The following is a 22585-nucleotide window of genomic DNA, read 5'->3' as shown; positions in this document are numbered from 1 at the left end:
GTCAAGTGGCCCTTCAATAGTGTGATGTTCATACTTGAGCATTGGGGCCACTGTTAGGAGTTAATAAAGGTACTACCTATTGTACTGGCTTTGAAATATCATACCTATTTGCAAAGTGCATTAGAATTATGAACAACAAAGTAAATGGTCTGTAATGTGTTAATACACTCAATATAGAGTATACAACTCAAATAATTATGGTGAAAAATCTTCTTTTTTGCCTTTTCCTATGTACAGACAGTACAGATGGGGTTGGCGTTTTTTGTCAGCCTCTCAATCAGTCCTAACTATGGTAATTGCTGGGCGGACATTTGGTTTTGGCTACAAATTTTACTAGTGGATGCCCTTAGCACTCAACCTTTGCTATATCTTTAGCAAGGGGAATCCAGGCTGGTATACTCCTTGTTTAAAGGCTACCTGTCAGACTAAGCTGGTCTACTCCCTGTTAAACGTCCCCCAGTCAGACAATGTGTTGAAGAGAAATAATTATTGGTATTGAAATAAATACCTACATAATACACAGTATCAGTGTTGTAGAAAAAAAAGGGAAAGACTGGAGGTACAACAAAGAAGTTCATATTTTGAGATAATGACCTCTAGTTGAAGTTCACACAGCTGACAAGGAATCATTGGCAGTGACCCAATGACATAAGTTTATTTTCATTGTTATAATGTTTGAAACTATGTGTATGTCTTTGAAAAATTGGAGTCTTTGAAATAATATGATGATGCTTTATCCCAATACTGACTAGGTTACCTGTTTTTAATTCCAATTTGTCACATGAGAATGAGACTCATAGGTTTGTATTAAGGTTAACCCAACATTTTGGGCTGTTTTCCTCTACACACCTAAGCTTTAGAGTGGGTTTTTTTTGTGTACAGATTTGTTATGTAAACTCTCTACTCCCCCCACTCAAAAGAAAAAGAAGTGTACATTAGATCACTTTTATTTGTTTTGTGGCAATTTATGCAATCGAAAAATGTGTGATGATGAAGTTAGTTACTTTGTTATCTAATGAACAAAACAAACAGGTAGGAATGGAGTGGCAACTATTTTTTTAAACACCCTGTACTTGCCTACTTATCTTATGGGATGTACAGTTTGCCTCCTTGGGTATCTTTCAGACTATAATCAATTCTTTTTCTTGTTAGCTTATTTCTTTTTTTCTTTGGTCTGTTTCAGAATCATGCAGATCTTTGTGAAAACATTGACTGGCAAAACCATCACCTTGGAGGTTGAACCCTCTGACACTATTGAAAATGTGAAGGCTAAGATCCAAGATAAGGAAGGTATCCCTCCTGACCAGCAACGTCTCATTTTCGCTGGAAAGCAGTTGGAAGACGGACGTACCTTGTCTGATTACAACATCCAGAAAGAATCTACCCTTCACTTGGTCCTGCGTCTGAGAGGAGGAATGCAAATCTTCGTCAAAACTCTCACTGGAAAAACTTAAACTAGGCAGAGGAAGCCTACTTAGGTATGTTTAGACTTGAGTTTTACAAAAAAATTAATTCCTTGTACATGTTTGTTTGAATTTCAGAGCCCTGGCAGCCATAATGGCCTCTGAACTGTTAGAGCTAGGTTTAACGGAAGAAGAGCTCAATGAGATAGCATATGTTGGAAATAAAAGTATTATATCAGATACTCCACCTCCTTGTACTGAAAACAGACTCAAACAGATAAGAAAAAATGGATCAAATGAAAAGAAATACAACAGAAAAAAAAATTTTGAGAGCTCTTATTACAGTGATTCAGATTCTAGTTATGGAAGTAGTGACAATTTTTGTTTTGACTCAAATGGAAATGGTTCTTTTATTCCACGTGGTGTAAAAGACTTTGGTCAGTGTACACCAAATAAGGCATGTGGCCGAGGAAAACCTTTCTATCCAGATTCAATACAACCTTATCTACTTAAAACTCAAGTGACTGATTACAATCATTTCAATAGAATGAAACAAGAACTGAATCCTTTGATAGAAAAAATGACTGACAGTGCACTGTGTCGAAATGAAGCCATTGAAATGATGTGGTCACAGACAAAAAGTTCAAACACTAAAAGTAGTTGTGACTCTAGTATTATGATTGATTCAGAATCGAAAGAAAATGATCTCAGCACAGATGAAAGCTCATCTTCAATCATAGAATCATCAAGTGAACAAATATGTCAAGTGAAAAAAAGTCCAACAAAAGGTAAAATAAGTGATTATGCCTCAGTGACCTCCATATCTAATGGGTCATACAAAAATGAGTCCAATAATGATAATAATAATTTTAGTGACTCTACCAGAAAGAGGAAAGACATTAAAATAAAAACCCAACTGTATATTCCACCTCATCTACGGAGAAAAAATGGTAAATTCCAAGGATTTATTTTAATTTGAAATCTAATGAAAAATGTAGGAAGAATGTGCTAGTTATATTTGACTAGCTGTTGTGCCCGTGCTTCGCCACAGTTTAGAATATTTTAGTAAGAAAAAATTCTCCGTCAGTAAGAAACGGTCGAGCTGCACGCTCCTGGGGCTTCGCGGTTTGTGCATGAGGTCGTGCTTTGTGCTCTCTTGGCTTCGCCCCTGAAAACTAATATCGTCCCTGAGTCTTGTCTCGAAGAAATAAAAACTCAAAACAGAAACGAGAGAAAATATTAAACGTAGGAAAAGTTTTGCTGGCCTCAAAGTGTGTTCCCAGGGTATTTCTTATGGGGGGACTAAAAAACATCAATATCTTGGAAACGGTTGGGAATTTTAAAGGTCTGATAATTTTTTTGGGCAGATACGACAATTTTACTGGGGGTCTTTGTTTACACTTTTTGATATCTATCATAGTTTTCTCTAAACAATTCGGACAGACATACATAAATATATAAATACATGAATACATGACCTGTCCATATTTCTCTTTTATATATATAGATTAGTTTCGAGTCTCACAGTTGCTAGGTACCAATAGTTTTCTCTAAACAATTCGGACAGACATACATAAATATATAAATACATGAATACATGACCTGTCCATATTTCTCTTTTATATATAAAGATTAGTTTCGAGTCTCACAGTTGCTAGGTACCTACTTAGCAACCACTGTTCCACTGAAGTTAAGCAATATTGTACTTGATTAGTATCTGGATAGATTACTATCTGTATAATCACATGATACTGGTTTTTTACAGCCCTAATTAGGTTGGGTGTGGTTAATCTGAGTTAGTGAGGACAGTGTGACTGAATGGAGGCTAAAGCCCCTGTCTTTAAAAAAGCAGTTTTACAGTTATTATTATTAAACTCACATAAAATTAACGTCTCTCTTTAATTTTCAGCTGAAGCAAAAGGATCATCTTCCAGTGACTCTTCAGAGGTATTGCCATCGAGGAGAATCCCTTCACTTGTAATGTAGAAGGTAGTGTTAATATTGACACTACCAAGGACATCGTCATTCTCTAAGTACTTGTCATCAGCAAATTCCGGGACAAGAAAAACAACGAGTGTGGAGAAGTTTTAGTGGGTGAAAACCCTTTTCTCTGGCTCACAGGAACATTCCTACGCTGGTGTTGGATTAAGCAAATTTTCCTCTTCAGAAAAGAAAAAAAAATGGACATCAAGCCAGATAGCAGACTCCCTTGAGAGTCATTTTCTCAAGGTTGTATTTTTCTCCTTTGTTTTGTCGATTTTTCAATTTCATTTGTTGAGAGAATCCCTTCACTTGTAATGTAGAAGGTAGTGTTAATATTGACACTACCAAGGACATCGTCATTCTCTAAGTACTTGTCATCAGCAGATTCCGGGACAAGAAAAATAACGAGTGTGGAGAAGTTTTAGTGGGTGAAACCCCTTTTCTCTGGCTCACAGGAACATTCCTACGCTAGTGTTGGATTAAGCAAATTTTCCTCTTCAGAAAAGAAAAAAAAAATGGACATCAAGCCAGATAGCAGAATCCCTTGAGAGTCATTTTCTCAAGGTTGTATTTTTCTCCTTTGTTTTATCGATTTTTCAATTTCATTTGTTGAATTTGTTGTTGTACTTCTGATTTTATCCGTTTTCTTTTTAACAGAGAATCCGTTCTCTATGTTACAATTGTGTTAGGGCTTTATTCAGACTGTCGAGCTAGGTAGGGCTTTACTTAGGCCAGGTTTGTGTAAAGTAGGTCGGAAAATAATTCGATGAAAATTTCTTTTCCGATAATCTGTACAAATCACAGTTCCGATAATCTGTACAAATTCTGAAAGGGGGCGATCGTAGAGAAAAGGTTGGGAAACACTGGACTAGACCATAAAAAGGAATACAGCAGTTTTATATTTCATATATTTGAATTTATTTTGATTTCTCAAGTTTATTTTGGTATATAAAAGTTACCTAATAGTCAATTTCTAGCATTCGAAACCAACCAACCTATTTTGGTATTTTAATAATATTTGAATTTATTTTGATTTCTCAAGTTTATTTTGGTATATAAAAGTTACCTAATAGTCAATTTCTAGCATTCGAAACCAACCAACCAACCTATTTTGGTATTTTAATAACATTGCCCAGTCTTATATTATCATTAGGTGTGTTTTAGCGAACACTATAAATGTAGTGGTAATATTTACGAGTAGAAAGGAATGTAGGCGCTAAGGGAGATAGCTCAAAAGAGTATTACTTGTGATGGTGAATACAAAGATATTTGTTCAGTTGAATTAATATTGTTTTTCCATTGACTTTTCAATAATGTATCACTCGAAAAAATTCACCATTGGCAGGAGATGAACTTGCATCATTCTATTTACTAGGCGAGTGCATTGACCACTACACTACCGAGGAAATTAGTGTCAAAGCTAGATTTAGGGTTTTAAGAAAACTGATAATATAATTATATTATGTAATTTTAAGGAAATGTATCTGGCTGGGGGACGTTAAACAGGGAGTAGAGGCGAGTGCATTGACCACTACACTACCGAGGAAATTAGTGTCAAAGCTAGATTTAGGGTTTTAAGAAAACTGATAATATAATTATATCTAATATGTAATTTTAAGGAAATGTAAGAAGTGGTAAGAAACAGCCAAAGACAGGATAAAGCCAAGGACCCTTGGGATCTGTGATGGCTCTGTAGTAAGTTATTTTTGAAGAAATAATATTGACTGGCAACGTTCAATATGTTTCGTTCTAATGAAATTACGTTCTCGTTATCTAAATTTAGAATTTAGGTTAAGTAGTAGTGTGTTGGATTGTTAGTTGTATGTATTATTCTTTAACCCATCAAATATACGAGACCTTGTTTAGACTGCTGGGGTAAAGGGACTTTTCAGTCCTATTGTGGAAGGATAAACAAGGTATATTCTATTCTATTCTATGAAAAGTTGTGTGATTCATAATAGGTAGAGTATTAAAGAAAAGTTACTATTAATTTTGTTTTTACACAATGAAACAGGGAGTATACCAGCCTGAATTTCCCTTGCTAAAGAAATAGCAAAGGTTGAGAGGGAAGGGCATCCACTCGTAAAATTTGTAGCTAAAACCAAATGTCAGCCCAAAGCGATCACCCTGGTTAGGGCTGATTGAGAGGCTGACGAAAAACGCCGACCTCGTCTGTACACGGGAAAAGGTGAAGAAAAAGAAGTGCTTTATTTAGATGTCCCATTATGCTTATGTGACTATTTGTTTACAAAGTAAGAATTAAATTAAAAGTTAGAATTCTTTGGGTGTTGAGTTGTATTGTATGGAAGAGGTCCTTTAGGTGAATCCTGCCACTTTAAAATTTATTGTTGGTGTTTTTGGAGAAACAAAAATATGAAATTTCCCTAATTGGTGGATAAAGCCAAGGACCCTTGGGATCTGTGATGGCTCTGTAGTAAGTTATTTTTGAAGAAATAATATTGACTTTTTTTTTCTGTCTTTTTACTGAATTGTTAGTTGTATGTGTTATTTTTTAACCCATCAAATATACGAGACCTTGTTTAGACTGCTGGGGTAAAGGGACTTTTCAGTCCTATTCGGGCAGGATAAACAAGGTATATTCTATTCTATTCAATGAAAAGTCGTGTGATTCATAATAGGTAGAGTATTAAAGAAAAGTTACTATTAATTTTATTTTTACACAATGAACATTGTTCTTCATATTTTAGTTATTTTCAATATTTTCCATTTTTATAATAAAAGTTTCTTGTTTTTTTACCAACAAAGGTTTCTAGTTTTTTTTTCTATTGTAGATTTAACTTTGCAAGAAATTCGGAAAACAGTCATCCATAAGCGAGTGTGATTTTCACATGGAAAAGTGAATTATTCATGGTAAAGCAATAGCCTCTTCACAATTTTTGTGGATATCACAGAAAGGCTTTAGTCTATTCCCATTCTCATTTCTCTTCTAGTTCAAAAATAGCCCCAAACGCCGAAAATTTCAGGAAAATTGAAGAAAATCATGAGAAAATCACTGTTACTTCAGCACAGGTCAACAATGTAAACAAATTTTAAAATTTCGCGGGCTCTTGGTTATTTGTCAATATCTTACATCTTGCGCCTTCATTTTGTGATGTGCGTATTGCAGATGTCAATAATTTGCAAGGCGCTCACTTGCATGAAATGCTTCAGGAGTTTTAGCATCTCCACTATCTCACCTTGTAAACGTTAGGTCGCGGGTTCGATCTACGCCCGAAAAGTCCTCCTGCTCACCAGACATTTCTACCTTGTGGAAGCAGGAGAATAAATTGCAATCAAATTATATGTTTTATATGTAGGCACCCATACCTACCTTAGAAGTGGCTCTCGTCTTCGTCTCGGTGCAACTTGCATGTTTCAACACCCACCTATTCCAATGCGAGCAATATGGACGAGTCACTTCTTATATCGACTTCGTCTGGAATGACAAGCAATACAGAAGAGTCACCCATCACATCTGGAATTACAAGTAACAGAGATGAATCACCAATGTCTACTTCCTTTGGGATTACAAACAATCAAGGCAGCTCACCCATTACATCTTCACCTTCCGATCAATGTGGAGTTATATCGTCCTCACAAGTTCCCCTGTCCGACTGTTGTGATCCAGGTAATGAGTTCAACACACTCATAGCTAAGATCTCAAGTTTAAACTCGGTTACATTTTGGATTCTGAAAAGTTGGAAATCAACCAATCAGATTGCCCCATTCAAGAGCTAATAACTTTGATTGTAATCCTGTCCATAGATAGTGAGATATAATGCCCCTTAAACTATTGCATTCCTAAGTAATGGGGACTCCAAATCTCAATGGTGTGGTGACTTGGAGTGTTTGAATCAGAGGAAGATCAGTTGTAAGATAAAGCTCATTACTCTCTGGGGGATGGTAGTTTATAAAAGTACATTTTGATTCAGTGAAACTTTTAATCAATTTTCTATTAGCTAGGCTAGAGTACTGAGTTTTTTTTCTTTATAGTGAAGATAGACAAATCGTTTTTTTATTATTATTATTATTATTATTATTATTTTATTACAGCAAATATCAGCTCTGGGAACAACAGAACAATGAATTTCTTTCTCCTCTGTTCCAGACACTTTCTCTCGTATTCAGACCATGGAGTCACCCCCCACCTCCTATCTTACTTCTAACCTCGTTGAGTTCTATGACACACCTGTTCACCTCATGGGGGACTCTGTGGGGGACGGTATGCCCTTACCACCCCCTCCGGAGTTCACAGACGGTGCTAGCACGTTCTCCTATACAGATCCGGACACGCTCGAAACGGTATATTATCAGATCCCGGACACTCCCGTAGACAGCCCCCTGGAGGCGTGGGCTATTCCTAGTCAGTCCAGTGCGTTTGTGTCCACACAGGGGTCGCCAGGGGGCAGACATTCAGTGACGTCACGAGACCCAATGAGTACGTCACGAGACACAGGTAACCTTCACACGTCTCTACATTCGCGTAAGATCGGCCTTAGAAATGTGGAAAACCTCGCGTCATCTAGTCAGGGAAGAGGAATGTCTTTCGCCCCCAGCAGTCGTTCCTATGCCACTGTGTCTAACAGTACCAGGGCCAAGAGCTCATGGCGGGACCCGGCAAGTGACTCTTATGAAGAAGAATTTCCGTCCCTGAGTTGAAACGAGGCCTGGGGGTTTAGCCGGCCCTGTGATGTGTGGCCATGGACGCTCAGTTGTAGTTTCACAAGAGAAATCGGTATATGAAGGAACTGACGTCAGTGTCTAACAGTACCGGGGCCAAGAGCTCATGGCGGGACCCGACAAGTGACTCTTATGAAGAAGAATTTCCGTCCCTGAGTTGAAACGGGGCCTGGGGGTTTAGCCGGCCCTGTGATGTGTGGCCATGGACACTCAGTTATAGTTTTACAAGAGAAATTGGTATATGAAGGAACTGACGTCATCTTCTGTATAAAATAAAGCAAAATGCTGTGGAGTTATTGTACATACACATGATACTTGGCACAGGTCCACAAGGTCACTCAATGCAGCTTTTTTACGGGGAGAGAAAAATGCTATCAGAACAAAATAATAGCGGCCACACGCTATATAGCTTTGGACGAAACGGGAGGAGAAGATGGAGAAGAAGAAAGGAGAAGAAGAGAAGGAAGAAGAAGAATAAAATAAAGCAAAATGCTGTGGAGTTATTGTACATACACATGATACTTGGCACAGGTCCACAAGGTCACTCAATGCAGCTTTTTACAGGGAGAGAAAAATGCTACCAGAACAAAATAATAGCGGCCACACGCTATAGCTTTGGAAGACACGGGAGGAGAAGACGGAGAAAAAAGGAGAAGAAGAGAAGAAAGAAGGAGGAAAAAGAAGAAGAAGGAAGAAGAAGAAGGAAGGAAGAAGAAGAAGGATGGAAGAAGGAAGGAAGAAGAAGAAGGAAGGAAGAAGGAAGGAAGAAAGGAAGAAGGAAGGAGGAAGAAGAAGGAAGGAAGAAGAAGGAAGGAAGAACAAGCAAGGAATTAGGAGCACACAATTAGTAGGGAGATACGGGACCTTCAGGCAGACTATCAAATATTCTTTTACAATGAGCTATGTTACTTTTAGCTTCAATATAATCTTCTCTGTACACTTGGTAAGCACTTAGGTCAAACAGTATCTGACATAGGAATTCCATGAAATTCAATTTAAACCCAAGTGTGAAATCATGTCTATGTGTGTCCACATTTTGTTCAATAAGAGCTGTAAAACACTGAGATGTTGGAACAATAATGTATTATCAAATATTCTTTTACAATGAGCTATGTTACTTTTAGCTTCAATATAATCTTCTCTATACACTTGGTAAGCACTTAGGTCAAACAGGATCTGACATACCTGACTCACTCAAGGTAAGTTTTATTACTCAACTTTCTATCTAAGCGTTTGCCAGACTCACTCAAGGTAAGTTTTATCTATAAATATTCAAGAACCACCTAACTGGTTTTGTCGAGAAAAATCCTCAAAAGGGTTAGAAAAGGGTTTGATAGTGGGAACTAAAACGGCCAAGGTCGCATCGTTCCAAAAGCGAAGAGAGAAGGTAGACAGGATAGAAGAAAGCCAGCTGTTCCGAGGACGAAGCTAATCTGTTTAGGATAAAATCCGCCTTGGATGGACATCGATCCCGCGATCTTACACTTACAAGGCAGACGTTGATACCCTCAAAGCTAACTAGGCTGGGTAAAACAAATTGGTAATTCAATTCAATTCAATTCAATCTGAACAAAAGCGAAGAGAGAAGGTAGACAGGATAGAAGAAAGCCAGCTGTTCCGAGGACGAAGCTAATCTGTTTAGGATAAAATCCGCCTTGGGTGGACATCGATCCCGCGACCTTACACTTACAAGGCAGACGTTGATACCCTCAAAGCTAACCAGGCTTCTAAGGTAATTCAATTTAATTCAATTCAATCTGAATTGTTTTGGTTTGATTTCAGTTTCACCAGACACTGCGGACTTTCTTGAACGACAAAGTCTATGACTTCCATTTTTACATTTCCAAATCTTGGCCTGAAGATCCCATTTGTCTCCATTTCCCCGGAATGACGAAATCTGTAAGTAGCAACAAATTGCAGTCGGCATGCTGCATGCCTCTTTCAATGTTCTAATCGACCCGTGGTGTGGTGGCGATAGTAAAAAAACTTGTTAAAAAGGCGACCGATGATACAATTGACCTAGTAGAGAAAATAAAAAAGACTTGGGTTGGCTAGGTATAGGGGTTTAACATTTCCCCGGAATGACGAAATCTGTAAGTAGCAACAAATTGCAGTCGGCATGCTGCATGCCTCTTTCAATGTTCTAATCGACCCGTGGCGTGGTGGCGATAGTAAAAAAACTTGTTAAAAAGGCGACCGATGATACAATTGACCCAGTAGAAAAAATAAAAAAGACTTGGGTTGGCTAGGTATAGGGGTTTAACGTCACTTTTAACAACTTAGGTCTTCTCATGACGGGGGTTTTACCCACCATTCGGCGACTAGCTACCCACCTCCTCAATTTAACCTCACCCAGTCACAAAAAACTGATACCCACAAAAATTGTGAGAGATGCAATAGCAACACACACAACTTTGTGAAGAAACTCTTGATTCGACATATGTACCTATAACTAAGCAACAAATTCCATGAACATTTTTTAGAATGGAGTGCCAACAACAAAGGAAAGAGGGGGCCAAATACAGCAATACAGCATTTGGTTCTTATTGAAATGAACGGTCGTTCTGCTGCGCTAGACTTTTATCACATTAATTTTCCAATTCACTTAATGGAGGAGTTGCAGTTGGGTAAAAATTATGAATAAAAGATTCCTACGTAAAAAGTTGTGAAAAATCCAAATCTGAAGTCAAAACTCCGAAAAAGTAACTTTAAAAGGTCGAAAATTCAATTTTTAATTGCCGTTTTAATTAAAAAGTTCAAAGAGTTGTGACGTCAGACTTAATGTCAAAATGCGCAGAAACGCTTGCGCACAAACAAACGAAGCGGGAGTCATGAATTATGACGTCATCGCCTACGGGAGCATATGTCGTGACGTCAAACTTCACGATTTACCGGTATTTTTTTAATCGATTTATCTCGGTATCTAGAAGTCGAATAAGAAAAAGAAAAATTCCGTTGGTCCTCATTTTTCCTGCTCTATAACTTTGAAACATCACACAAGTAAGCGCAACTGATCTATTACAAACCCAAATTGATAAGTGGACATATATAGCCGCCGAATATGGTCTAAAATTCAGTGCAGGTAAAAGCGAGATCGTTGTACTGAAAAGTGAGGAACCTGTTGAAGGAGACATTGTAATGAGTGGAACAACATTGAAGAAGGTGGATCACTTTAAATACCTGGGAAGTATCATTTCTGAAGACAGCCCAATAAATAAGGAAATGGACCGAAGAATTCAACAAGGAAGTGCCTTTTATAACAAAGTCAAAGATTTGATATGGAGCTCGTATGTCCCCCTAAAATGTAAAAGAACACTATTCCAAACTTATTTTGTTCCAAAATAAATGCAAATAATTATCGGAATAATTATTTAGAAAAGAATCTTCACAAATTAAATTATAAATTTTAAAAAGACAATTGAGATTCGACATTCAACTAAAGAAAGTTTGGTGAGCTTTCGGGAATACTCAGATTCCCATCGTCAGACCAAGATCGCGAGAGAGGTGTTGACTCTACGAGCGCTGGAGTTGAAGTGAGACTATGGTATGCGGTTTAATAGGTTTTGATAATATTGTTAGCACCGAATACTCCCAGAACTGTAATGGGGTAATATAACTAATGGGTAACAAGGGAAATCCGGCTCCGAAAGGGCCAAATAATTTGTATGTGTAGAAGTTTATCTTTTCTAATCAATCTCTCATATCCCGTGCTGTTTGCAGCGGGGTAAACCGAATTTTCTAAACACTCTTGCGGGGAAGTGTGACCATGATGGATGCTACTCTGTCCTCTGTTGAAGATCTTTTACGAGATCCTCTTCAGAGTGAGTCATATTATTCCTTAGTTAAAAAATAAATAAATAAATAAATAAAATTATATATATATAAAAAAAAAATAAACTTCTAGGTACGTACCCTATAGTATAGGCTAATACACATTACGTATAATTGGTAGGTAACTATAAATAGGTAATTACATAAATGTATACATATACATAGAATTATTTATCCCCCCCCTTTTTTCCATCCCGGAGAAAGAGAAGGGGGAAAATGGTGTGAGGGGGTATTTCCATTAGTCGGTCTACTTGTCTGGGTATGACAGAGCAATTAGGGACAAGTTTTGTCAATGGGAAAGTTCTGGCGTTTGTAGTGGCGTGTGGCGAAATTACCAAAAGGGGGGAACCCGTTTGGGGGTATGACAGAGCAATTAGGGACAAGTTTTGTCAATGGGAAAGTTCTGGCGTTTGTAGTGGCGTGTGGCGAAATTACCAAAAGGGGGAACCCGTTTGGAGTACGTCAGAGCCGCGTTTTTAGGGGGTAGGGGGGGCCCTCGGGCATGGGACCCCTAAATTCTTATTCCTAGCCTCACCCTATTTGAATAGGGTCGGTGGGTCGGCGATTCTTGTCAGTCCCCTCCAGGCAGGCCTATTGTCTCTCATGTCCTGATAAGATTTTCTTTCTCAAGTCTTGGTTCACACAATCTTTTCAATTTTTTATCGGTCCCCCTCGCCAAAGTCAGAAGTTTTTCAACTTACCTAGGTACCTACTTTCTAGAGAAAGAGACTTTATTAAAAAGTCATTTTGTAACATGGCTACCCAAAATCCCAAAACACTTCTAATTCACTTCTTGCACCTATAAAGTTCAATCATATTATAGCGTGCAGAATCTTGGCCTGAAGATCCCATTTGTCTCCATTTCCCCGGAATGACGAAATCTGTAAGTAGCAACAAATTGCAGTCGGCATGCTGCATGCTTCTTTCAATGTTCTAATCGACCCGTGGCGTGGTGGCGATAGTAAAAAAAAAAACTTGTTAAAAAGGCGACCGATGATACAATTGACCTAGTAGAAAAAATAAAAAAGACTTGGGTTGGCTAGGTATAGGGGTTTAACGTCACTTTTAACAACTTAGGTCTTCTCATGACGGGAGTTTTACCCACCATTCGGCGACTAGCTACCCACCTCCTCAATTTAACCTCACCCAGCCACAAAAAACTGATACCCACAAAAAATGTGAAGAGATGCAATAGCAACACACACAACTTTGTGAAGAAACTCTTGATTCAACATATATACCTAACTAAGCAACAAATTCCATGAACATTGTTTAGAATGGAGTGCCAACAACAAAGGAAAGAGGGGGCCAAATACAGCAATACAGCATTTGGTTCTTATGAAAATGAACAGTCGTTCTGCCGCGACTTTTATCACATTAATTTTCCAATTCACTTAATTATAGATGAGAACGAAAAAAAAAAAAACTGTGTATAAAATAAAGCAAAATGCTGTGGAGTTATTGTACATACACATGATACTTGGCACAGGTCCACAAGGTCACTCAATGCAGCTTTTTACGGGGAGAGAAAAATGCTACCAGAACAAAATAATAGCGGCCACACGCTATAGCTTTGGACGAAACGGGAGGAGAAGACGGAGAAGAAAGGAGAAGAAGAGAAGGAAGAAGAAGAAGGAGGAGAGAGGAAGAAGAACACGGAGAAGAAAGAATAAAGGAAGATGGAGAAGAAAGACGAAGAAGAAGGGGGAGGAGGAGGAGGAAGAAGAAGAAGAAGAAGAAGGAAGAAGAAGAAGGAAGAAGAAGAAGGAAGAAGAAGAAGGAGGAAGAAGAAGAAGGAAGAAGAAGAAGGAAGAAGAAGGAAGAAGAAGAAGAAGAAGGAGGAAGAAGAAGAAGGAGGAAGGAAGGAAGGAAGAAGAAGCAAGGAATTAGGAGCATACAATGTAGTCTATTCGTATTTTTAACATCTCTGAGCGCATTCCGAAATCTAAGAACAGAGACGAAAAGATTTTGACGACCAAGCCGGGAATTGAACCCGAACCTCCAGTATGCACGTCTCGTGTGAAATCCACACGTTCACAGATGTTGCTGTGATGGTGATCACATCCAGGACCTTTGTTGGGGAGTGTCGAACCAACGACCTCTAAGCAACATACTGAGAGGCAAGAGCCTGCAGGAATTTGGTTTTCCTTTTATTAGCTGCTTCTCTCTTAATCTCCTCATTGTTATTAGCATTGAGTTCCAACAGGCCGATGATATTGATAGCTTGTTGCTTACGTACATACTCATTCCGCTTATGATGTAGACATACCAGGTATTCCAAGATGTTCATATCCCAGATACAATCATAATAAGAATCCATAGCATCAGCACAGAAGTTCTCTTCAGCAAGTGATTTGAATGCTGTTGTATAGTCTACCTCGTCTAGGAACTGACACAGGACAGCTGCTTGGGTATAACATTGCAAGTAGATACAACACTTGATCATACGCCGGTATACATGATTATCAACAAGTCTATTGATACGTCGGGAGAAATAATCCGTGATAGAGATGATAGACAGGATGTAATACTTCATGGCAGAACTAAAGTGTTTGTTATTTGTGAAAAAAAAAAATTTTTTTGGGAAAAAAAAAGTTGTTTTTTTTTTTTTTTTTTTTTTTTTTTTTTTTTTTTTTTTTTTTTTTAATTTTTACCTAAGCAGGGGAAAAGCTCCACTTCGGCCATATCTTGACAAGTAAGGTATTTTACTTACAATTTAAGTAAAAAAAAAAAAAATAAAAATATGGGCAAAAGTACTAAAGAACCCATTATACTAATCATAAACAAAAGTTACTGAAACAAAATTTAAATATGTACTCGAAAATTTATCAAATCTTAAATCATCATTATCACATATTCACAGAACAAGAAGAGAAATCTAGTGCCACTCCTCCTCTCTCGTCTTCGTCTCGGTGCAACTTGCATGTTTCAACACCCACCTATTCCAATGCGAGCAATATGGACGAGTCACTTCTTATATCGACTTCGTCTGGAATGACAAGCAATACAGAAGAGTCACCCATCACATCTGGAATTACAAGTAACAGAGATGAATCACCAATGTCTACTTCCTTTGGGATTACAAACAATCAAGGCAGGTCACCCATTACATCTTCACCTTCAGATCAATGTGGAGTTATATCATCCTCACAAGTTCCCCTGTCCGACTGTTGTGATCCAGGTAATGAGTTCAACACACTCATAGCTAAGATCACAAGTTTAAACTCGGATACATTTTTAATTCTGAAAAGTTGGAAATCAACCAATCAGATTGCCCCATTCAAGAGTTAATTAAACTTCGATTGTAATCCTGTCCATAGATAGTGAGATAAAATGCCCCTTAAACTATTGCATTTGTAAATTGTGATCAAAGTCTTAGGATCCAGGCTATGGGCTGGCCACTGATCCAGTAACTGATTGATACTAAAGTGTAGAGACTCCCATGTAATAAGCTGCTGAAGTTTGAACTCCAGGACAGAGTTCTGCGTTTGTTTCTTGAGTTCCAGCTCCAAGGACTGGAGTAGGTTTTGTGCACCAGCATATTCTTGCATGTCATTCAGTTCTCTGGCTTTGGCAAGGATGACGAATGAGTATTGCTGGATAAAACCTGCAAACAAATAAAAAATGAACATTGATTACTTGCATCACTCTCCCTTCTCTCTTTGTTTTCGGGGTGATAAGTTACAGTTCCCTCTATTGTCCTCCTTCTCTCTTTGACTTTGGGATGATGAAACCTTCATTGTTACAGTTCCCTCTATGAAACTTCTTCTGAGAGAAAAAAGTATGCACATAAAAGTAGGTATATCACCTGCAGGAAAGTTCATGATGACACTCTGTAGAGGAATGGGCAATTGCCATCGCTTGTGACAGAGGTTCCACATGCATTTGTTACTGTTTGTGCACAGGGTGTAGATGTACTGCTTGATGTCTTCTACGTTGAAACTGGCTATTAACTGTCTCTCTGTAGCTACCAGGTCACAGTTCCTACCTGTGAAATAGAATGATATTATGTACAAAACGGTGTGTGATTATATTTAGTCTCATAAGCTATGTCCTAAAAAATGCATTTTAGAGTACAGATATAGTTTTGTTTGTGCACAGGGTGTAGATGTACTGCTTGATGTCTTCTACGTTGAAACTGGCTATTAACTGTCTTTCTGTAGCTACCAGGTCACAGTTCCTACCTGTGAAATAGAATGATATTACATATGTACAAAACGGTGTGTGATTATATTTAGTCTCATAAGCTATGTCCTATAAAATGCATTTTAGAGTACAGATATAGTTGAAATGTTGCTTGGTCACATTGGCAAAAAAAAAATGTCCTTGTTGATTGTTTGGAAAAGGGTGTTTGTGCACAGGGTGTAGATGTACTGCTTGATGTCTTCTACGTTGAAACTGGCTATTAACTGTCTTTCTGTAGCTACCAGGTCACAATTCCTACCTGTGAAATAGAATGATATTATGTACAAAACGGTGTGTGATTATATTTAGTCTCATAAGCTATGTCCTATTAAATGCATTTTAGAGTACAGATATAGTTGAAATGTTGCTTGGTCACATTGACAAAAAAAAATGTTCTTGTTGATTGTTTGGAAAAGGGCCATGATCCATGATATTGATCCATACGTACCAGATTCATTCTGAGTAATCCACAGAGCATCCATAAGACTACTTGACTCCAGAACAGACGACTGATCCATGTTCTTCTTTTCCAAGATGTCTGCCACCTCTTCTTTGCTGAGCAGAGTTGATACCTCTTTATGCTTAACCAAACTCTGTACAGTTGTCTCATCACATTGGTCAAGTAGTTTGAGTAAAAACAGCTGAAGTTTCGTTTTAGTTTCTAGAGTAGCATTTTTCAGAACAGGTGCCAGGGCCCACACTAGAATATCAATCCCTTTCTTGGAAGCACACAACTTGGTAGCATAGTCAGAAATAACAGGTGCTTGTCTGATAGCATTGAGTGTTTGTATTTGAAACAATAAATCTCTTGCAGCACTAAACTTGCCTGTTTGGAAGCACACAACTTGGTAGCATAGTCAGAAATAACAGGTGCTTGTCTGATAGCATTGAGTGTTTGTATTTGAAACAGTAAATCTCTTGCAGCACTAAACTTGCCTGTCTGGAAGCACACAACTTGGTAGCATAGTCAGAAATAACAGGTGCTTGTCTGATAGCATTGAGTGTTTGTATTTGAAACAGTAAATCTCTAGCAGCACTAAACTTGCCTGTTGCTAGAGAAGCTGCAACATCCATACCTACCGTAGAAAAACGCTTATGAACTCCCTGAAGACAGTTCAAATTTCAGCCTCTGATTTTATTTTTCCATCCATAGTAGCCAACAAGTGAAACAGTTAATATTTCACAAGACAAGGGACACCAAAGAAAAGTTGTCATTTGATAATTTTCTAAACAACTGTCTTCCGAAGGTTTTCAACATCTTGTGACTTGTGATCTACAAAAGAAATTTTGTGTTTTCGGTACAAGTTTATCAACTTGGTAGGTAGGTAGTATGTACCATCAGTTTATTAGTTGTTGAGTTTTTACCTCAAGGGGGGTTTACTTGGGTCAAATTAATAATCAATACCTATCTGGAGTTTTTTTTTCCTTCACTACTGTAAACTAGGTGTGGGCTATTCCTAGTCAGTCCAGTGCGTTTGTGTCCACACAGGGGTCGCCAGGGGGCAGACATTCAGTGACGTCACGAGACCCAATGCGTACGTCACGAGACACAGGTAACCTTCACACGTCTCTACATTCGCGTAAGATCGGCCTTAGAAATGTGGAAAACGTCGCGTCATCTAGTCAGGGAAGAGGAATGTCTTTCGTCCCCAGCAGTCGTTCCTATGCCACTGTGTCTAACAGTACCGGGGCCAAGAGCTCATGGCGGGACCCGACAAGTGACTCTTATGAAGAAGAATTTCCGTCCCTGAGTTGAAACGAGGCCTGGGGGTTTAGCCGGCCCTGTGATATGTGGCCATGGACGCTCAGTTATAGTTTCACAAGAGAAATCGGTATATGAAGGAACTGACATCTTCTTCTTTTGGTGCCATATTCTATTGAACGGGTGAAATAGTGATAGTGAGAACATGTACTCATCTGGAATGCTTGTAAGATTAATGTCAATTAGTGTATTGGAATCATGTGAGGGGGACGGTGAAATAGTGATAATGAGAACATGTACTCATCTGGAATGCTTGTAAGATTAATGTCAATTAGTGTATTGGAATCATGTGAGGGGGATGTAATAGCAATCAGCTCTCGAAGTAGAGTATTCTGCAAACATATGGGAAGCTTGGATTCAATCTCTTCTAAACTAAATTTCCATAAAGCACCAATTTTGATGGCAAGGATTTTCAATGATTGCCGTCTACTCGACCCATTCACTGGTGTATGATTGACATCATTTGTATGGTCAGCATTGTTACCGTCATGGGAAGCTTGGATTCAATCTCTTCTAAACTAAATTTCCATAAAGCACCAATTTTGATGGCAAGGATTTTCAATGATTGCCGTCTACTTGACCCATTCACTGGTGTATGATTGACATCATTTGTATGGTCAGCATTGTTACCGTCGATTGTATGGAGTTCAGGATCTTCCGGTGGTTCTAAGGAGGTGGACAAAAATTTAATAATGAGGTTCTCGGGAGATGGGTCTGGATTGACTTTGTTGAAGTGTCTCTCTAGGAGATTAGGATCAAGAAGGAATTCAAACCACAGTACTGTATCAGGATTAGCAGGCACTGTGCCTGGTCTCAACAGCTCAACATCCATCTGAAATAAGAAAATATTTTGTTTAGAGTAAAATTTGGTATGTATTCAACAGTACAAGAAGTCACTTCATCTGGAGCTTCAATGGGATGGAGCTTCATATTGGACATGTGCAGACACTCTGAAAACCTCTAAGTAATCTCTCAAAACACAAAGTAACTACCACTCAACAGCTCAACATCCATCTGAAATAAGAAAATATTTTGTTTAGAGTAAAATTTGGTATGTATTCAACAGTACAAGAAGTCACTTCGTCTGGAGCTTCAATGGGATGGAGCTTCATATTGGACATGTCCAGACGCTCTGAAAACCTCTAAGTAATCTCTCAAAACACAAAGTAACTACCCTTTACACACTGCACCTAGCTTTTATCATAGGTCAGATACTGGATAGAACTCTCATCACGAGTAGATTCTCTAGTTGTTAAAAGTGCCGTTAAACCTCTACTTTAAGTCTGGATAGAATAGAGTGATAGAACATTGATTGGTAAATTTCAATCTCGGGAGATTTGATTCCAAGTAGTTAGAAAGGGAATGAAAGAGAAGTGTTCAAAATATTACCTGAACTGATATATTTCAGCGTGATTTATGTCTGATTCTTCAGTTTTTTACCATTCTCATTTCTCTTCTAGTTCAAAAATAGCCCCAAACGCCGAAAATTTCAGGAAAATTGAAGAAAATCATGAGAAAATCACTGTTTCCTGTTTCCTCAGCACAGGTTAAGGTTAACAATGTAAACAAATTTTAAAATTTCGCGGGCTCTTGGTTATTTGCCAATGTCTCACATCTTGCGCCTTCATTTTGTGATGTGCGTATTGCAGATGTCAATAATTTGCAAGGCGCTCACTTGCATGAAAAGCTTCAGGAGTTTTAGCATCTCCACTATCTGACTATCTCTATAGTTTTGACAACTCCACTAATTTATAACAACTTGGAGTAGGTACCAATTTATATCGAGATTAAGTTGAGCCATACCTTACCTACCTAATAGCCGAGTTAATTATAATCCAGGATTTTGGGTAGGCTTAGGCTTTATGAAATAGGGAATTCTGTAGACTTGTAAACATATTTAATTTACCGATTTGTCCCGAAAATATACAGGTAGGTAGGTAGTTCAAAATAAAATACGAAAATACCCACAATATTTTGAGAAGATAAGCCACAGTGAAAATCTTGGGTGAAAATCCTTCCCCCTAAACGCCTACCTTGTAAACGTTAGGTCGCGGGTTCGATCTACGCCCGAAAATCCCTCCTGCTCACCAGACATTACTACGTTGTGGAAGCAGGAGAATAAATTGCAATCAATTCTTCAGTTTTTTACCATTCTCATTTCTCTTCTAGTTCAAAAATAGCCCCAAACGCCGAAAATTTCAGGAAAATTGAAGAAAATCACTGTTACCAGTGTTACCTCAGCACAGGTTAACAATGTAAACAAATTTTAAAATTTCGCGGGCTCTTGGTTATTTGTCAATATCTCACATCTTGCGCCTTCATTTTGTGATGTGCGTATTGCAGATGTCAATAATTTGCAAGGCGCTCACTTGCATGAAATGCTTCAGGAGTTTTAGCATCTCCACTATCTCTATAGTTTTGACAACTCCACTACCTAATTTATAACAACTTGGAGTAGGTAGGTACCAATTTATATCGAGATTAAAGTTGAGCCATACCTTACCTACCTAATAACCGAGTTAAAATTATAGTCCAGGATTTTTGGTAGGCGAATTATTTACCCCCCCCCCCCCTTTTTCCATCCCGGAGAAAGAGAAGGGGGAAAATGGTGTGAGGGGGGGTATTTCCATTAGTCGGTCTACTTGTCTGGGTATGACAGAGCAATTAGGGACAAGTTTTGTCAATGGGAAAAGTTCGGCCTTTTGTAGTGGCGTGTGGCGAGATTAGCAAAAGGGGGACCCCATTTACAGTAAGTCAGAGCCGGCGTTTTTAGGGGGGCCCTCGGGCATGGGACCCCTAAATTCTTATTCCTAGCCTCACCCTATTTGAATAGGGTCGGCGTTTCTTGTCAGTCCCCTCCAGGCAGGCCTATTGTGTCTCATGTCCTGATAAGATTTTCTTTCTCAAGTCTTGGTTCACACAATCTTTTCAATTTTTTATCGGTCCCCCTCGCCAAAGTCAGAAGTTTTTCAAATTACCTACCTAGGTACCTACTTTCTAGAGAAAGACACTTGAAATATTAAAAAGTTATTATGTAACATGGGTACCTATAGGTACCCAAAATCCCAAAACACTTCTAATTCACCTCTTGCACCTAAAGTTCAATCATACCTATTATAGCGTGCAGAGAAAGCATTACATTCCGAGACTTTCAGAGCGTTAACCCTCTTACCTATAACGTCACCTACCTTGGAATTCGCTCAGCAGGTACCTACCTATGTAGGTAGGTATAGCTTTAAAAAAAAAAAGAAAAAAAATAGGTCGTATAGCTTAAAAAATGTATATAAAAAAAGAGGTTTGATAGAGGGAATTGTGACTGCCAGGGTCTTATCGTCCCGAAAGTGAAGAAGGAAGACAGGATAGGAGAAAGCCAGCCGTTCCGAGAACGATCAATTGGACCGAGTTTAATGAGCAAATTCACTGATTTCCCTTTGAGTGTTGAATTTGTTTGCAAAAATTCATTAAAATCCCGCTCGAGAGAATAATTTTATGGTGGGACAGGAGATTTAAAAATCGTGACAAGGACAAAAATGGACACGATCTGTTTTAAATGTTATGATAAAAAGACATGACATGACCGTCATGAAAGCATGTTAGTATCCATACGATGAGTCCAAATACTAGAAGGGAAATATGTGTAGGTAGGTATTTGTGTTTGTTTTTTTACTTTTCATTAACAGATTTATTTATTTATTTTTCAAGAAGTTGGAAAAAAGCTTTTCCTCGGCCTTCCATTCGATGGCAAAACAGAACAGCAACATAATTTCCTCAATTTCACGAAAACGTTCATCCTTTTTTTCGTGATCTCTTCACCGTGATAGCTATCTTTGTACCTACCTATGTAGTCTACATATGTACGAAAGTCTGTGTATATTAAATGGCATTTTGTGTTGAAAACATGCAACGTTTAGCTCGTGTCGCAATTACATGGTGGTTATACAGGAGCAGCAAGAGTGAGACATTTAAAAACAAGCTGGGCCCGTCCCTCCGGGAATTTTTCAGCCCGTAGTTTATTCGATCGTGATTAGAGAAAATCAGTACCTATAGGTATGTACCTACCTAATTTGTTTAATATTCAGTTTATTATTATTCTTGATTTGAATTTTTGATTTTACTTTCATGTAATGATTTAAAATCAAGACTAGAGCCCGCTCTCCCTTTATTCCCAATATAAGGTTTAAGTCACCCATCCATTTATTGGCCTTGCTCGGCGTAGCTTAACATAGGTAACGGTAAAACCGGTCTTAAATGATCGACTGAAGTGTTATCTAAAACTTTCTCGCTTTGAGTTCATAGGTCGTCGCGACAAATTTCAAGATCAGAGCTCATTTGTGTGAGAAAATGTGAAAAAAATCCCCCAAAAACCAGTTTTCTCGGTTTTTTGGCTTTATGGTTTTTAGGACAAAATTTGCACCACCATTTTCGTGTTCCTGATAAAAAGACCTTTAATTTGATATATAGGTCGACCAGGTTTGGACAAGTCCTTCTATGGGAACAGACAGACAGACAGACACACAGACGACACCGAAGCGAATACAATAGTCCGTCCCCTATACCTTTTATTATTAGTAATAATAAAGGAAGGACGGACTAAAAACGAGGACCAACGGAATTTTTCTTTTTCTTCTACGACTTCTAGATACCGATATAAATCGATTTAAAAAAAACACCGGTAAATCGTGAAGTTTGACGTCACGGCATACCCTCCCGTAGTCAGATCGGAAGAGCGGTTCAGCAGGAA

General features: G+C 38.3%; 5 protein-coding genes and 1 long non-coding RNA gene across 7 annotated transcripts in view; 4 read left to right on the top strand and 2 right to left on the bottom strand.

Moving 5' to 3' along the window:
• Positions 1 to 1147: 1147 nt before the first annotated feature.
• Positions 1148 to 1458, top strand: LOC103522510 (ubiquitin). Its single transcript, XM_008487618.3, has one exon. The coding sequence runs from the start codon at positions 1188 to 1190 to the stop codon at positions 1452 to 1454; it is 267 nt and encodes an 88-aa protein (XP_008485840.2). The 5' UTR covers positions 1148 to 1187; the 3' UTR covers positions 1455 to 1458.
• Positions 1459 to 1515: 57 nt separating this feature from the next.
• On the top strand, positions 1516 to 3389 carry LOC103522598. Its single transcript, XM_026832649.1, has 2 exons — positions 1516 to 2191; positions 3313 to 3389. The coding sequence occupies exons 1-2, from the start codon at positions 1558 to 1560 to the stop codon at positions 3387 to 3389; spliced, it is 711 nt and encodes a 236-aa protein (XP_026688450.1). The 5' UTR covers positions 1516 to 1557.
• A 621-nt stretch (positions 3390 to 4010) lies between these two features.
• On the bottom strand, positions 4011 to 4894 carry LOC113472921. 2 transcript variants are annotated; one of them, XR_003395050.1, is made up of 2 exons: positions 4481 to 4894; positions 4011 to 4381 (listed from the first exon to the last, which is right to left on the bottom strand). It is a non-coding gene; the product is annotated as an uncharacterized LOC113472921 (long non-coding RNA). The 2 variants fall into 2 exon arrangements; XR_003395049.1 differs by having other exon boundaries at positions 4489 to 4894.
• A 1840-nt stretch (positions 4895 to 6734) lies between these two features.
• LOC103522501 lies at positions 6735 to 8294 on the top strand. Its single transcript, XM_008487606.3, has 3 exons — positions 6735 to 7014; positions 7495 to 7975; positions 8158 to 8294. The coding sequence occupies exons 1-3, from the start codon at positions 6792 to 6794 to the stop codon at positions 8225 to 8227; spliced, it is 774 nt and encodes a 257-aa protein (XP_008485828.2). The 5' UTR covers positions 6735 to 6791; the 3' UTR covers positions 8228 to 8294.
• Positions 8295 to 8961: 667 nt separating this feature from the next.
• LOC103522579 overlaps positions 8962 to 22585 on the top strand; it is a 23744-nt gene continuing 10120 nt past the window's right edge. Inside the window, exons 1-3 of the mRNA XM_026832647.1 lie at positions 8962 to 9009; positions 9191 to 9265; positions 9849 to 9965. Coding sequence (XP_026688448.1) covers positions 8962 to 9009; positions 9191 to 9265; positions 9849 to 9965 — 240 coding nt within the window. The remainder of the gene's footprint in view (positions 9010 to 9190; positions 9266 to 9848; positions 9966 to 22585) is intronic.
• On the bottom strand, positions 13807 to 19374 carry LOC103522588 (integrator complex subunit 8-like). The gene is given in 8 exon segments (XM_026832637.1): positions 13807 to 14456; positions 14869 to 14925; positions 15250 to 15504; positions 15706 to 15885; positions 16531 to 16908; positions 18056 to 18335; positions 18338 to 18676; positions 19234 to 19374. Coding segments are annotated over 7 exon segments (1947 nt in total). The 5' UTR covers positions 19234 to 19374; the 3' UTR covers positions 13807 to 13998.

Source organism: Diaphorina citri, unplaced genomic scaffold (assembly GCF_000475195.1).
Source record: "Diaphorina citri unplaced genomic scaffold, Diaci psyllid genome assembly version 1.1 scaffold80, whole genome shotgun sequence".
In the NCBI taxonomy this organism is placed as follows: Eukaryota; Metazoa; Arthropoda; class Insecta; order Hemiptera; family Psyllidae; genus Diaphorina; species Diaphorina citri.
Note: the sequence above shows the minus strand (reverse complement) of the source record. Positions and strands in the feature narration are given on the sequence as shown.